Consider the following 17134-nt stretch of genomic DNA (forward strand, 5'->3'; position numbering starts at 1 on the left):
TTTTTAGGGGGCGGACCTGAACTTCAAAAAAAAACTGGGTTGAAATCTACTAACAATTTTGTGGGATCAGTAAAATATGTATTTTACAATGATATTTCGATTATTTACGAATTAAATAAGAACAATCCGAAAGTGCATTACATAGGAATCTTAAGGCCGGAATTTTATGAAAGCGATGTTCAGATTATCCCTATAACATTTCCATTTGCTGCAAGTCATATATGGTGGCACAATGATCATGTTGACACTCTGAGCTTAAGTCTTCATTTTAAGGTATTAAGCTTCTTTTTTTAATTAAATAACGTTTTTAAGTTTCTAGCTCCATATAGTCAAAGTCAAATATCGCTTTATAGTTATCTAACACAAACATGTTAGTATAAAACATTAAGTATAAAACTAAAAAAGAAATATCATAGGTCTTAGCAGCCGGCAATCCGATTAATTGTCTTTTGAACATTTTAAGAAGGCGAAGCCAAGTTTTTTATAAAGAAGGGGAGATGATTAAAGATAGAAATACTGTCCTAAAAAAAAATTTTTGTTAAAGATGAAGTAGGTCGAGGAAGGCATAAAATCATCTGATTCCTGCTTGGATACCGCGTATTCCTGACCATGAACTTTTTTTGTACCTATGGATTATACAAGCCGTCTCAAGAATATACAGACACGAAAGAATTAATATTTCATTTTCGAAAAATAGAATGCGGCAGGAAACTCGGCGAAAGTTTGCCCCACAGATGTGTTAGAAATAACAGACAAGCACTATGCACTATTGCAAGCATCTTGCACTCTCTCAATCATATCTATTGAATTCTGATATAGAGGAGACCACACTACTGAAGAGAATTCAAGATTAGATCTAACCAGTGAGACATAAAGGAGTCTATAGGCTTGCAATGAGAGATGTGAACTATACCTGTTTACAGCACCCAACACTCTTAGTCCCTTTAAAGTTATTTTTGTGATGAACAAATCTCAGATGCTCATCGAACCACACGCCCAAATCCTTGACTACATTCACATACTGCAAGGACTTACCAAGAATACTATATGTAGAATAGAATCTCTTCGAACCTCTATGAAATGATATGTACTTGGAAATATTGAGCCTCAATCCGTTCATCACTAACCACGCACACAAAGCATCAAGGTCTTCCTAAAGTTTGGCTATATCATTCACCTGCTTAATCTGCATGTAGAGCTTCAGGTTATCAGCAAACATACTTACAGAACTATGATTGATCACATTAACAATATCATTCACAAATAGATTGAAGAGCAGAGGAGCACAGTGAGATCCCTGAGGAACCCCTGAGACTACATTAGTAGGTGCAGAAGTATAGCCATGCACCTTCACACTCTGAGTTCTTCCTATCAGGAAACTCTTTAGCCATTTTGAGAGGGAGTCATGAAAACCAGCACTTTTCAACTTGGCCAGCAAGAGACCAAAGTTCACCCTGTCGAAGGCCTTGGAGAAGTCGGTATAGACCGCATCAATCTGAACCAAACTGCTGGTTAAGGATTTCCCAGAAGAGAATCCTGACTGTTTTTCACTAATGATTCCTTTTATTAAAGATCATCTGGAGAGGCCTACTAATTGTATAAATACAGTTCTTTAAAAAGACATTAGGTATATTGCCTGGCCCACAGATAAACTTGTTAGGTAATTTCTGGATCTTAGGAAATACCTCCGAGAGAGTGAAGCGTTTAACAATAATATTCTGGAAACCAAATTCAAGATAATCAGGATAAGTAGAGTTATCGTAAACTGTAGCAAAAAACTTTGCAAACGAATCAGTAATTGCTTTCCTAGACTCTGCCATTTCCTGGCCCAAAAACATCGAATTTGGAAATGCATTGCTCTTTCTTTTGTCATTGACAAACCTCCAAAAGTAACGACTATCATCCGCCACTGACCTCTCTACTTTACCAATATACTCACTAAAGCAACGATCGTGTTCTACTTTACATCGAGATCTAAGGGTCGAAAAACGAGCATAAATGTCAGGTAAGGGAGTAGACGTATATTTCCCGTGTGCAGCCTTCTCTTTACAAATTAAGTCTTTAAGTAGAGGACTAAACTATTTAGGAAAAGATGAAGACCTTAGTCTCTTTTTAGGAACATACAAATCAAGGCAATCCTGTAAAATATCATTTAACTTACCCGCAGCACCATCAACATTCAACCCATTAAAATTCATACTGCAATCAATAGCCCCCAAATGAAAGTCTTTCATAGATAAAGATTTAATATCTTTATCTATGAAAAGTCCAAGAAATTTGCTGTCAGGGTTAATCTGAATTCGCTCACCATCTATAGATACATCTTTAAGACCACATTTAAAACATACCAATTTAGTTTGTGTTGGATTCAATGTAAGTAAATTAGACTCGCATCTCCTCTTTACCATCGAAAGATCCTCCAAGATGATGTTCAAGAGAATCTGAGTCAAGAGCCTATCACCGGATTATGGTATCGTCTGCAAATATCGTGAAGACCTCACATATTGAGGGACCAACCAGATCTATGTAAATAAAGTAAAAATACTAGGTACTAGGCCTAAAACCGATGCACTTCCCACCTAATAGATATATTCTGAGTAATTTAACCCACCCAAAATCCGTTGGCGTCGACCAAGCAGGAATAAAGAAAACCATGATAGAGAAACGTCTCTGAAACCATAGCGGTAAAGCTTCCGCAGCAAAATATCATGGCTAACAGAGTCAAATGCATTTGACGACAGATCACAAAAAATTGTCGCTGAAACTCCTTCGCTATTGATATGACAGTACAAGTTCTGAAGGCGAAGGTTTACAGCTAGCATCGTTTGTATTCTCGCGAAAACCGAACTGACACTTATTACGAATGTTACTTGCTTTGATAAAAGAGGGCATACGAGCTTCTACCAGTCTCTATGATTTTTGCATGGTGGAGAGAAGTGATATTCGCCGGAAATTAGAAGAATCATCCATGTTCTTTATAGACTGGAATAAGTTTAACTGTTTTTAGATATGAAGGAAACGTCTCGGTTTTCCATCATCGGTTAATTGCTTTTACAAGGACCCTCAGTCCTTAAAAGGTGGATTATTGCGTCATTGATAGTTTATGTCATATTTTTTTTAGTCGAACTTTTAAAGGTAAAATTCCTTACTTAAAAAATACCCCTTATCATTATATACCCTAAACATTATTACTCAGAACCAATACTTGAGGTTTTACGTTTGGATTTTGTTATACTTAAAGATTTCAGGACCTTATTTTGAAAAGTTGCATGAATTCATTATCTACAAGCCTCCTTATTTTTATCGGCTAGCTCTCATTCAAATCTGACAATAGTTTGTCTTATTGTTTGAATTTCATTAAGATATATACCATTTGACCTTTCCAATGTATCTACTGTTACAACCATATTTCTGCTTTTTGGCTCTGATTCTAATTGATTTCGAGCGGAAACAGGTGGAAATAAATATGGCGACGTCGAAATGCGACTTTGCGAGACTTGCGGATTTCGGCTGAATTATGGATATGACGTCGTTGAATTTTCGACTAATCGACCTTAATTGTTATTTTTGTGGTTAGACATAAGTATATTTTGTAGATCTACCTAAATTTTAGTTTTGTATTCCTTTCTTATGTTATTATAAAATAGGGTATTTTTTTATAAATGAATATTTCTTATTTTACAGTGTCTTGCAGATACTTAGTAAACTTAGTTACAAATAATGGCATTCCTTTACGCATATTTACTTGTTTTTGGGGGAATTAGAAGTTCAAGAGAAGAGACATGCACATCGACTTATTAAAACAAGATCAAAGCTTCGCTCGTACTTTGATCAGTTGGGACCAGTAGAAATTTTCCTTAATTTTGATCAGTAGAAAGTTTTTTAAATACAATTTAAGTCGAAATAACCATTGAAGATTGTTGAGCAGTTGCTCCGATAACGCTACTCACCGCGTTATATTTCTTACAAGCTTTAAGTCTACGGTTTTTGGGCTATCATGCTTCACAGAACCAAAATGTGATAAGAGCTCCGCTCGAATTTAAGTATGCTTTAATATTTAATATGACTGCAGCACTTGACGTAAAAACACAAATGGACATTATTTAAAAACTTTGCAAATTTAAAAAATCTTATCCTAAATAAACCTCAAATACCAAGTTTTACTGAAATCAGCCCCATAGAAATAAAGTTTTATTAGTCACGTGACCTTAAAACTCAATATTTCAAAAATTTGTTAATAATCAATAATTATTTCCTAAATAAATTCCAAATACCAAATTTCAATCCAACCGGACCCATAGGAAAAACGTTTTGATAGACACATGACTTTAAAACTCAATAATTTAAAAATTTGATCCAAACCAATCATTACTTCATAAATAAACCCCAAATACCAAATTTCAATCCAATCGGACCCATAGGAAAAAACTTCTCATAGTCACGTAACCCTAAAATTCAATATTTTAAAAATTTTCAAAAAATTAATAATTATACCCTAAACCAAACCCAAATACCAAATTTCATTCAAATCGGGCAAATACCAAAAAAGTAAAAAAAAAATTACCACATAAAATAATAATACCCATTAAATCCCGATTAGATTTTTTTTTATCATTAGGACTGTGTTGTAATTTTTATCTAGCAAAATGCCTTTTTTAGACCACTGTGTCGCATGAATATTATAATAATACACGGAAAATGCTAAAACGTCAAAACGTTGCGAATTATCACGGCTAAAAGAACCCGATTTGGTAAAAGATATGCACATATTCGGATTCTTCAGAGTCTCTTGAATAATTCCCTATTAATTTCAGGAAGTTCTAAGCTATTTTAAGCATTTTATCAATGAAATTCGGAAGCAAGTCCGAGCCGATTCATCCACGTCGACGCCATGTTGTCAAAACCGCCGTAAAAGTCGGGATTAAAATTGCGCGTAGACGTCAAAATCGACCATTTTCAGACGATGATTTCGGGTATAAAAAAAGGTTTTTACCTTATGATTTGTACATGGAAAAATAGTATAAAGCCTTAGGAACAGTTTAACATCAATTCTGGACCGATTCCAATCGGTTTTAGTAGTTAAATTTCGATTATAAAAGGGTTTTTTTTTTCGGCGAAAATCGCCGTTTTCGTTGCCATGGAGACGCCGGCCGTAAATGGCTCGATAGTAGCTCTTGTGTGGGTAGATTTTTAGCGATTTTTCGTGCTTGGGACTTTTTTGAAAAAAAAAATTACTTTTAGGGTACTTGTAAAAATAGCGAAAAAATGAAAGTTTAGTATGTTATAGTAAAATGAAAGGCGCATCTGCTCGATTGGTTTTGGTTTTTCTATCACATACCGGGTGCGCACAATTAATTTCCAAAGTCAAAAAATTCATAACTCAAAAACGGTTTTAGTTAGAAGTACGGTTGAACTGTGCGAAAGATTCTGCTTGTCACACGCTACAAACCGCCCATAAGCCATTATGGCTCTAAGTGGCGCCATTAAAAAGTTATTAAGGCTGGAAAAAAAAAGTGTGAAAAAGGGTATTTTCTTAACTGAGCACTGCTCACCCTGTATAAATGATAGCGTTAAACTTAATACTCGTTTTATTCGGAAAGAGTGTAGGTTTAATTAATCCAAATGAATTTTTTTTTCAATTTTGCACCATAAAAATTTTACACAGAAAAAACTAAAAAAATCATTTTTTGGGTTTTTTTGATTTTTACCCAAAAAAAAAACATTTTTTCAAAAAAGGTCCTTAATAAAAATTGTAGTTTTCGATAAGGCAAACATATTTTCTTTGAGTCATTATTTCCGGAAAACAACTGTTAAACCGTCAGAGGGGATAGAATATCACTCATGTCTGAAACTGTAGACGTTAAAAAAAAGAAAAAAAAATTGACTTTGAAGGCGTCCTAGTCCTTAACAAAAAAACAAATGAAAATCTGTAAACAATCAAGTTGTAGCCTCATATTTCTAGATTATAAAAAGGTAAAAATCACTTCCTTGCCCTAATTAGAAAAAAAGTTATAGGCACTTTTATTCGACGAGTCCCGAGGTCGTGCGAAAACTCCCAAAAAGAAGTGGCCCTCTATAAGAGCGTAGCTCTTCTTCTTTCTTCTTCTTAGCGAGCTACGCTCTTATAAAAATGCTCCGAGGCAAAACCCATTCTCATTGAGCAATACTCTAGATATGTAGATAACATCTTGGTTCCACAAGGTTTATGAAAAAAATAAATGTCAAATAATGATATTTATAATTATATAACATTGACGATCGCTAAACTACAATCAGAAAACAGATAATTAAGATAAAATATAATCAGGTAGTAATAAATTATTGTCAGGCGTGTTTTACATTTGCATTAAGCAAAATTGAATTATATTTTTCAAAAAAAAGTCATCAAATAGTAAATATTTCTTTGTTGTCTCACATTTTTTATTAAATTTTGTCAAGAGAGAAAACACAATACAGTACAATTTTACCTATACTTATTGGAAGTTACTGAGAAACTGAACGGAACCCTTTAAAGTATTTGGTCTAATTGACTTTTCTCATTAGTGTTACCTTTAAAAAAAATAAACAAAATCTTATTACTGAGAACTCGGCATGTTTAACTTAAATCGCCATAACAAAATAATGTGGTCTTACATGAAAAAAAAATCTGTAGGCTGTAGAATATAGCAGTGGCGAAGCGTACGAGTAGACAAGGTAGACACTGTCTACCCAAAATTATCCAGTTATTTCTCATTAATTTATTACGTAATTATTTTATGTAATTGTTGAATTCAAATTTAAAAAAAAAACACAGAATGTAGTCGCTCTACTTACTATTATTATATAGTATCTAAACGGCTACAATATCTATCTATCTATAATATCTAGGGCGCGCCCCACCTGACGCACCAATTAAAATAAAAATGCAGGGCTGACACGCAATTAATGTATACGAGCCCCAGGAAGACACATTGATATTTGTCTTCCGAAATTTGGAGCATCTAATCGAACCATATACGCATCAAGCAGGTGACACAGGTCCAGCCGCATCAGTATTCAGCCTATTACGTATGCAAAATTTACTGGTGGGAAAGACATTTGAGCTTTTGTCTATCGAAGGCGACCAGCTATTTTATTATGCTCTTGAGGGTTATTGTTTATGGACACGCTTGATCTGGTCGGCCGCAATACATCTTCAGTTTTGTTTTTGATGTTTTTTGATGAATCTGCATTTGGTGCGGGCGCGTGTTATTGTAATTTAATAATTAGTATTTTTATTTTTGGGTGTATAGAAAAAATTTTTTTAGTGGATATTTTAGGCGTTATTTATGAACAACTGTTTGATATTGGCAATTGTATTTTACTTGTGTTTTTATTTGTCTTTAATTAATTTTAAAATAATGAATATTATGGATTTATAAGTTATGGTTATGCCTATGTTATGTTTTTTTTTGTAATTAGTATTTATTTTTATCTATCTATCTTTTTATGCTAGTAGTAATTATTTTTTTCTTTTTTATATCACTACACATTTTTTTCTAATTAACAATTTTGTTTGTCTACCCGAAAGAAAAGTTCACGCTTCGCCACTGGAATATAGCGGAATAAAACTTACAATTATAAATCAGGATCTTTTCAAAAAAACACAAAAATCGCATTTAAAAATATGCTGAATATGCGCTACAAATGACAAATGAAAAAGTGTACCTAGCCAATATACAGTGGTGGCCAAAAATTATGGAAACTTTTTTAATTTGTATTTTTTTTAAGAAACCAGGAACTATAATAAAGTTACTCATATTGTGATAAAGTATATATAATATATTACCTAACTTAACATATTAATTTGAAATTAAACGTATTATAAAAAGAAAATAAAATAATATAAATATTTTCTTGGCCAAAAGTTTGGAAACTGAAGAAAGTTATTTATATAAATTACATCTAAATCAAAATCTGCTAATATTTTGTGGCATATCCCCCCAAATTTATTACTTCTCTACATCTTCGTGGCATAGAATCGACAAGTCTTGCACAGTCACTGCACTAATCCAAGCTGGTAAATCTAAGATCCTTCCTCACCAATTCAACACTCCATAGCAAACCACTACATGTCTATGAGCTAATAAAAATTCATACTGATCATACTAAAAATAAACTAAGCAAGAAAACAGATTTCTCTTAGAGTATTGGAGATATGTTTTCGTAACTCCTGCTTTCAAGTAAAAGGTAGATTCTTACTCTAAGGATAAAAAACTTCCAATGAGTTTATCTCTATTTCCCATCATTTAAGGTACATGCAATCAGCATCGTCCAATATTATATCCATGTTATATCCGATTTTCCCACAACAAATGTCACCTTCACAAAGTCACCCAGTCCTTGGTTCTCACCGGATCAAATAACACTTATCTAAACCAGATAAGTCACTTCCCAGACGCCGGATCAGCAGACACCCACACACACGGTCAACCAAGATGCCTGTTCCCACTGAATCGGCATATTTTACGTATAAATAGGATAACAAAAACTATTGTATAAGATTTTATTAGATTAGACTCTTTAAGTTAAGTCATGATACTGTAATTTTTGATTTTATATAATAAAAATATTTTTTAAAAAGTTAATTTTAAAATCAGTGATATAACAATTGGCGCAGTCGATAGTAGGATCTGACAACGTTGCTAGAACACGAGCATTCTAACTAGTAACGGTGGATCCCTATCCTTTAACAGAAAAAGAACCATAAAAGAATCCCGAAGTCATAATTCTTCACGTCCTGACGTCCTCACTCACGGCGAACTACGGAAGGAACACCTGGTGAAGCCCCTGGTAGTTAAATCGGCGTAGAGAACAAGACGATCAACTAGATGATTTCTTTACTGTAAGTACAATATTGAATCATCACGTGTTTATATTTTATTATTTTATAATTTTATTGATTTGAATATTTAATCAAAGTTAGTCAAACTGCACGACTATTTAATATTTATGATTTGATTATTCTGTTAATCAGAAAAAGAGAAACTAAACTTCAATAAAAGAAGTATTTAAAAATTTTAAATAACAGTACATTTATCTGTAATAACAAATAATTACTTTTTCAATTATTTTTAAGTTAAAATATTTACAAATTGCTTGTAGTTTTATTTTATTTACTATCGATTTATTGATCACCATGACAGACAACGATAATAATGTTGCGAATAATGCTGCAGAAATAGAACCATATAAACTATCAGAAATTTTCTCAATAATTCCTGAGTTTGAAGGAGATCAAATTTTTCTTCAAACATTTCTTAATGCTTGCGATTGTGCTTATAACATGTCCACCAGAAATCAGAAACATCTATTAGTAATTCATATCAAAAATAAATTACGCGGAAGAGCAGCACAGCTAATAAGCTCTAGAAACCCTTTATTATACTCAGAAATAAAGCATCTACTAAACTCTCATTTTGGTGATACTAGAGACCTATCCTCACTCATTCAGGACTTGCAACGCGTTAAACAAATAACAAACGAATCTCCTTTAACATTCCTAAATCGTGTTCAGACCTTAAATGCAAAAATGCATGCAAATATTCAGAAATCTAATTTGTCAACTGACGAAAAACAAGCACAAATAACCCTAATCGAATCAATGGCACTCAGTACCTTACTAACAGGATTAGAACCCAGAATTGGTCATATCATTCGAGCAAGTAACCCAAGAGATCTTTTAGAAGCCCAGGTTCGCATAAGACGTGAACTTCAACTTTGAAAATCAAAAAGCTATTAAACCGAACCCTCCTAAACCAATTTCTAATCAACCAATAAACAAAAGACCCAATCTTCAGCCACCCAAATGTTATTCATGTGGCCGCATTGGTCATTATGCTAATGAATGTCGCTCACAACAACGACCAAATTATTTTCAAAATGGCAAGAACAACAATTTCCAAAGGCCCCTCTTTAATAACAATCAGCCTAATCCTATTCAACAAAATAGACCCAATGAACAAAGACCCCACTTTTCATCTTCTAACCCACAACCAAATAATTTTCAATCACGTCCTTCAGTAATACAAAGAAATCCAAATTTAAATCTCGACAAGTTTGGAGCCCATTTTGTCAATCACGATCCTAACTATGAAAATAGCTACCCTAATAACTATTATCAATCACACGATAGATATGATTTTCCCTCAGAATTCAACCAATACGATCAATCAGCAGATCAGATCGATATTCAAAATTATCAGGATTTTCTATCCCTATCCAATCAAAACCACCCACCAGACCTTACGTCCAATATGACCCACGAATCAGAAAACCAGTCAGAAATGACAGAAATCCAAGACCAAATTCAGACATTGAATCTAGACGATTTCGACCCGTCACTGAATTTCCCGGAACAGAATTTTATGTAAACCCCCTTTTAACAGTCAATCCTAAAAACTTATACTACATTACAGACGCGACAAATACCTTAAAATTATTAATCGATACAGGTGCAGGTATTTCAATATTTAAAGAAAATGCCGTGAAAAATTTTAAACAACGTTTTCCCGAAAAAGTTTCTATCCAAGGTATTACCGCTGAAAAACTTCTTATTACAGAATCGACCCTTGTACCCTTTAAAGTCGGAGACCCACATAAAGTCTATATATACAATTTAGATATTGATTTTGACGGAATCTTAGGTCTTGATTTTTTGGAACATTATAAATGCACTATTGATTTAAACAACAAACAATTAATAACTTATTTTAAAACCGTGCCACTTTACAAAATTGAGAAATCTACAGAATTTAAAGAAGAGAGTTCTTCCTCTAAAAGAAATTATCCAAATAAAATTAATATTCCAGCCAGAACAGAACAAATATTCAAACTTAAATGCAATCTCTCAAATACAGACGCTATTTTATCTAGACAAGAAATCGAAAAAGTCCACATCCCTAATGCTTTAGTTCACATAAATACAAATGGTGAATTTTTTACGTCAATAGTCAATGCTAATGCTATCCCCAAAAGTATAGAATTTTCCGATATTCAAATTGAACCTTTTGTTTCACATACCCTATTAAATTACAATACTTCTGAAATTCAATCCAATTCTTCCAGCAATCGAATTAAGAATATCAAAAACCAACTTCGCACAGAACATCTAAACGAAGAAGAAACTGAACTTATTACTAATCTTTGTCTTGAATACGAAGACATATTTTATCTCGAAGGCGATATACTTTCTTTCACTAATGAAATCAAACATCAAATTGAAACAAATAATGCCAGGCCCATTTTCACTAAGTCCTATAGATACCCTCACGTCCATAAAGAGGAAGTAAAATCTCAAGTAAGCAAAATGTTAGATCAAGGCATTATCAGGCCCTCTATTTCCCCATGGTCCTCCCCAGTTTGGGTTGTGCCCAAAAAAATGGATTCTTCTGGAAAACAGAAGTGGAGAGTAGTCATCGACTACAGAAAACTTAATGAAACTACCGTGGATGATAAATACCCACTACCCAACATCTCTGATTTACTTGATCAACTTGGAAAGTGTCATTATTTCACTACACTTGACCTCGCATCTGGTTTTCACCAGATAGAAATCGACCCCAAAGACATTCCGAAAACAGCATTTTCTGTTGAAAACGGTCATTATGAGTTCATCAGAATGCCGTTTGGTCTTAAAAATGCCCCGTCCACCTTCCAACGCGTCATGGACAATATCCTCCTTGGCATTTTAAATGAACGCTGTCTTGTCTATATGGACGATATAATCGTTTACTCATCCACAATTCATGATCACATTAACCGACTAACCGATGTTTTCAAACGCCTGAGGAAATCCAACCTTAAAATTCAACCAGACAAGTGTGAGTTCCTTAGAAAAGAAGTAGCTTACCTTGGCCATTTGATAACACAAGAAGGAGTAAAACCAAATCCCGAAAAAATTAAATGTATAAAAAATTTTCCAACATTAAAATCTCCGAAAGATATTAAGTCCTTCCTTGGTCTTACTGGCTATTATCGACGGCTTATCCCAAATTTCGCCAAAATTTCTAAACCATTAACAAGATTACTCCAAAAGGATGTACCTTTTGACTTTGATGCAGATTGCAGACATGCTTTCGACGAGCTCAAAAATGCGTTAATTTCAGACCCAATTTTAATATATCCAAATTTCGATGAACCATTCCTTCTAACCACTGATGCGAGTGCATATGCAATAGGCGCTGTCCTATCTCAAGGCCCCGTTGGCAAAGATTTACCCATTGCCTTTGCGTCAAGAACACTATGCAGTGCTGAAACAAAATATTCCACCATTGAAAGGGAACTCCTTGCAATTGTGTGGGCAGTAAAGCAATTTCGTCCATACTTATATGGAAGAAAATTTACTCTAGTCACTGACCATCGCCCTCTCACGTGGCTCTTTTCAATTAAAGACCCCGGAAGCAGATTAGCACGCTGGCGTTTAAAGTTAGAAGAATATAACTACAAAATTATTCATAAACCTGGAAAAGTAAACAAAAACGCGGACGCCCTTTCTAGAATTAAAATTAATCATTTTCAAGATTGCTCAAATTTTCAAAAGAAGATTTCAATTTTCGCTTCAAACGAAGACGATTCTGACTCAACCCTAAGTGCTGATGAAAAATCAGATGAAGTAATAGTAGACGATAAAAAAATAACTGAAGAATATAATAATTTTGCCCATTTATACGAAACAACATCTTTAATTGACTACTCTAAAATCGAAATTTCAAACGAACAACTTTTAGAAAATACTCATAAAAGAATAGTCACTTTTTTTTGGCAAAACAAACTAGAAGAGCTTCATCATAAAATATTAGATGATATCTTTGAAGAAGACGCTAACTTTGGAGGAAACCAAATTAATATATTTTCTAGCAGATCTGTCAAAAATCGAAATTATTTAATAATTCCCCTTCCTTTCGACCCTGAAATGGTAGTTCAGCATTTGTTTTACGTGATTTATACGGGACAAAATAAATTTGATATGTCAATCACTTATTACGTCGAAAACCGCCTTGAATTACCTATTTTAGAAATTTTATCTTACGTTTTCGCCGACAAAGACATTAAAATCAAAATTTGCCAGAATCTCATTAAAACTCCCGACGCTGACGAAATTCCCCAAATTCTAGATCATTACCATCGCGGTAAAACTAACTTACACCGTGGCATTAATGAAACGACACGTCGAATAAAAGAAAAATACAATTGGCCAGGTCTTTCAAAAGACGTTGAAAATCTTATAAAATCATGCGAAACCTGTCAAAAAGTTAAAGCCTGTAGGAAAAACCTAAACAACCCTCTTGTAATAACCGAAACTCCTAAAACACCATTTGAACGTATTAATCTCGATATTTATGAATACCCAACTAGAAATTACGCACTGACCATAAGAGATGAACTCACTAAATTTACGCAGGCATACCCTTTAAGTGACAAAACTGCCAAAACAGTAATCAACACCCTTCTATTATTCTTTCAACATTATGGCACTCCCTTAAGGATCCATGCAGATTATGGCCGTGAATTTGACAATATCCTTATGAAAGATCTTTGCGAACTCTATGAGATAAAACTAACATTTTCTAGTGTAAGCCACCCTCAATCCAATGGCTCAATCGAAAGATTCCATGCAACTTTAGGAGAAATGATTCGGGCTAATCAAGCCGAAAATCCAAACGATCACCCTTTCAACATATTACCATATGCTGTTATTTGTTATAACAACACAAAAAATAAAACACACGGATTCACACCATATGAGCTTATTTTTGGGCATACGTCCTCCAGACCTCCTGAAACCATCTATAATGAAAAAGCTTTAATATCTAAATATGTACGAGACTTAAGCAATCGAATGCAATACTTCTATAAAGTTGCACGATCTAAAACTGATAGAAAAAAAGAAAAAGCTAAGGAACGTTTTGATCAACATCTTTCCCAAAACCCTCCAAACTATCAAGTAGGTAATAAAGTATATATTAAAGAATCTCAAATTGCAAATAAAGCAGCGAATAAGTTTAACGGACCCTTTGAAATTCTCGAAATTCTTAAAAACTCAGCAATTGTATTAAATCCCCAAACAAATCAAAAATCAAAAATAAATTTTGATAGAATGAAACCCTATCATGAGTAAATTCTCTTTCAGATTCTTCGGACTGTTTCCAGTCATCCTTTGCCAATATTCCATAACACCGATCAACAATACCATTGGAATCTTCTTTCACGAAGAATCAACATTAAAAATTTCTAATAACAAATGGACCCTTCTTGTTTATAAAGATTTAGAACTAATAAAAAATACAATAGAAAATAATGATAAAATACTAAACAACCTGTTAAACACCCTCGATGAAGACGTACCTCGAATGTTAGCTTTTAAGACGGAAGTCCAAACTCACGTTAGTCTCCTTAGACAAATATCAAACTCCATAAATCAAAAATACTCAGACATTATGGTTGACACACGCAAATACATTTTTAGAGAAAAACGTGGATTAATAAACGGTATGGGATCAATTTGGAAATCCATAACTAAAAATCTAGATGCCTCAGACGGTGAATATTTTAATGAATGGATAGACAAACTAGCACGTGACGAACATGAACTAGAGAACCTCTTAAAAAATCAAATTTCCGTAACAACCTCAGTAATAAAGAACTTTAACGCCACCATCCAAAAACTTCAAGTTGACGAGGAAACATTTAATAAAGATATAGAGGAAATTAGGAATTCAATAATGGATATTTCTGATCAGCTTAAATACTACTCATCCCAAATCGCAATTTTAAACATTTGTGAATCATTAATGAAGAGCTATTCATTTATTGAAAACTATCTTAATGATGTCATAAATGCAATAACTTTCGCAAGATTAAAAATACTACATAGTTCAATCATCACCCCGCAAGACTTAATTGAGTCCTTAAAGCACATATCACAATCATTACAAACCAATAACCTTCCATTACCAATCTACACTTCTAGTGTGGGTCAATATCTCGATATAATAGAACTACAAGCATACCAAATAGATTCTAGAATAATTTTTGTTCTCAACATACCACTGGTAGATCCTGAAAAATATACTTTGTTTAATTTGTATCCAATTCCAATATTGGATAGTCGAACAGGTCTTCATCATATTTTAACTACATTATATAAACACATTGCGCGAAATGATGATTCACTGTTGTATGTAACAATCCGGAACCTAGCAACATGTAAATCTCTTGGAGGAAGAACAAAACTATGTTCCAGTATTCTTCCATATCCAATAGACACAGACGCCATCTGTGAAGCCCAACTCCTCAGACAACTAAGTAATCTACCCAGGACATGCCAGACTTCCATAATACTTGCAAAAGATTACAACATCTAAGAAATTAGCCAAAACTTATGGCTAATAGCCGTTGCTGACCCTCTTCCCATAACAATCAAATGTGGTCCCAGAGATATCGTCACGAAAATCACTAACAACAATACACTCTTGAAACTCCAACCTGAATGTAATGCATTTGTTGGCAGCACGAGAATCCACGCCCAAAAACAGATTGACACACATGACAACATCACTTATAGCAGTCATCCAGTTATTATACCCTATAGCTGCTGTGACCACATACCAGAAAAAATACATTTGCTCGATTTGAAACCACTTAAACTGAATAAATTGAACGTAGAGGACCTCAACATAGCACAACACAAGCTAAACCAATATTCTGACGAACTAGACCGGCTCATAAAGCAACCTTTTGTTAACAAACACATAAGCTGGTTTACTATTGTAACAATAATCTTGATTGTAGTATTGCTCATCCTCTACATCACCTGTAAATGCAAAAAACGAAGAAATCTCAAAATAGGAATCGCCACTTCAAGCGATGACTATCCTCCTTCACCACCTAAGCATCCAGGCAATACTTTTACCAGACAATGGAGGAAGATCCTCCCCAGAAGAAGACCAAGCATCCATATTGGAGATCTCGTAGAAGAGGGAGAAGAACTAGAGCTCAACCCGAACAAACAGATGTGTTAAAAAGTTGCTGTCACCCATCAACTTTTTTCTTAATGGGGGAGCTGTTATATCCGATTTTCCCACAACAAATGTCACCTTCACAAAGTCACCCAGTCCTTGGTTCTCACCGGATCAAATAACACTTATCTAAACCAGATAAGTCACTTCCCAGACGCCGGATCAGCAGACACCCACACACACGGTCAACCAAGATGCCTGTTCCCACTGAATCGGCATATTTTACGTATAAATAGGATAACAAAAACTATTGTATAAGATTTTTTTAGATTAGACTCTTTAAGTTAAGTCATGATACTGTAATTTTTGATTTTATATAAAAAAAATATTTTTTAAAAAGTTAATTTTAAAATCAGTGATATAACATCCATATAATAAGTTATGCTTTGGTATGTAGACGATACTTTTATCAATGGCTCGATGTCCTTAAAAAGAACCATAACGAAACAATAATAACATTGATTTACAGGAAAGTTACACCAAACGTAGTATACATCTACGGTAACAGTTCAAGTACCTTGCCTCTGCCAAAGTAAAAATCATCAAAACACTATATTGGAGAACATCAACTAAATGCAACAACGATACATCGATTTCATTGTTGCCAAAGTAAATGAGGAATAGGAATTTTACAGCAGTATGATTTTGCAAAAAAAAAACTCATCAAGATCAGCATCCAGAGGGTTAAATATAAAAGAAATTATAATATCCCACGATCAAGAAACTACTACATCAAAACTACAGTCAAAGCGGGTACAATCAGAGGCGATGTATTAAAACTAAACCTGATATCTAAAAAATTAAATCTGTTAGATCGCCAGTGAGTAAAGACTGTCCTATATGAGAAGCTCCTTGGAGCTCCATATAATAAGAGTATATAAGAGCTCCTTGGAGGAAAAAGAAGCATTTAACTAAAAGAGGCATACTGGACAGAGGCTTATAATATCCACTGTACTGAAGCAACGACCTTTGAAGGGAGGAATAATAGAGAAAGGGAGATATGTGATTAAAAGCAGAATCTGTATATTGAATTAAATTTTAGGATAGTGGTTAGCCAAAAGGGCTGTTGGACATATGGATCGCCTGATGAATCGGTC

The 17134-nt window shown here is 33.9% G+C and overlaps 1 protein-coding gene across 1 annotated transcript in view; it reads left to right on the forward strand.

Moving 5' to 3' along the window:
- The window catches only part of LOC126734779 (axotactin), a 158588-nt gene that overhangs the window by 51618 nt on the left and 89836 nt on the right, over positions 1-17134 (forward strand). Inside the window, exon 9 of the mRNA XM_050438502.1 lies at positions 8-273. Coding sequence (XP_050294459.1) covers positions 8-273 — 266 coding nt within the window. The remainder of the gene's footprint in view (positions 1-7; positions 274-17134) is intronic.

This window comes from Anthonomus grandis, chromosome 4 (assembly GCF_022605725.1).
Source record: "Anthonomus grandis grandis chromosome 4, icAntGran1.3, whole genome shotgun sequence".
Classification (NCBI taxonomy): domain Eukaryota; kingdom Metazoa; phylum Arthropoda; class Insecta; order Coleoptera; family Curculionidae; genus Anthonomus; species Anthonomus grandis.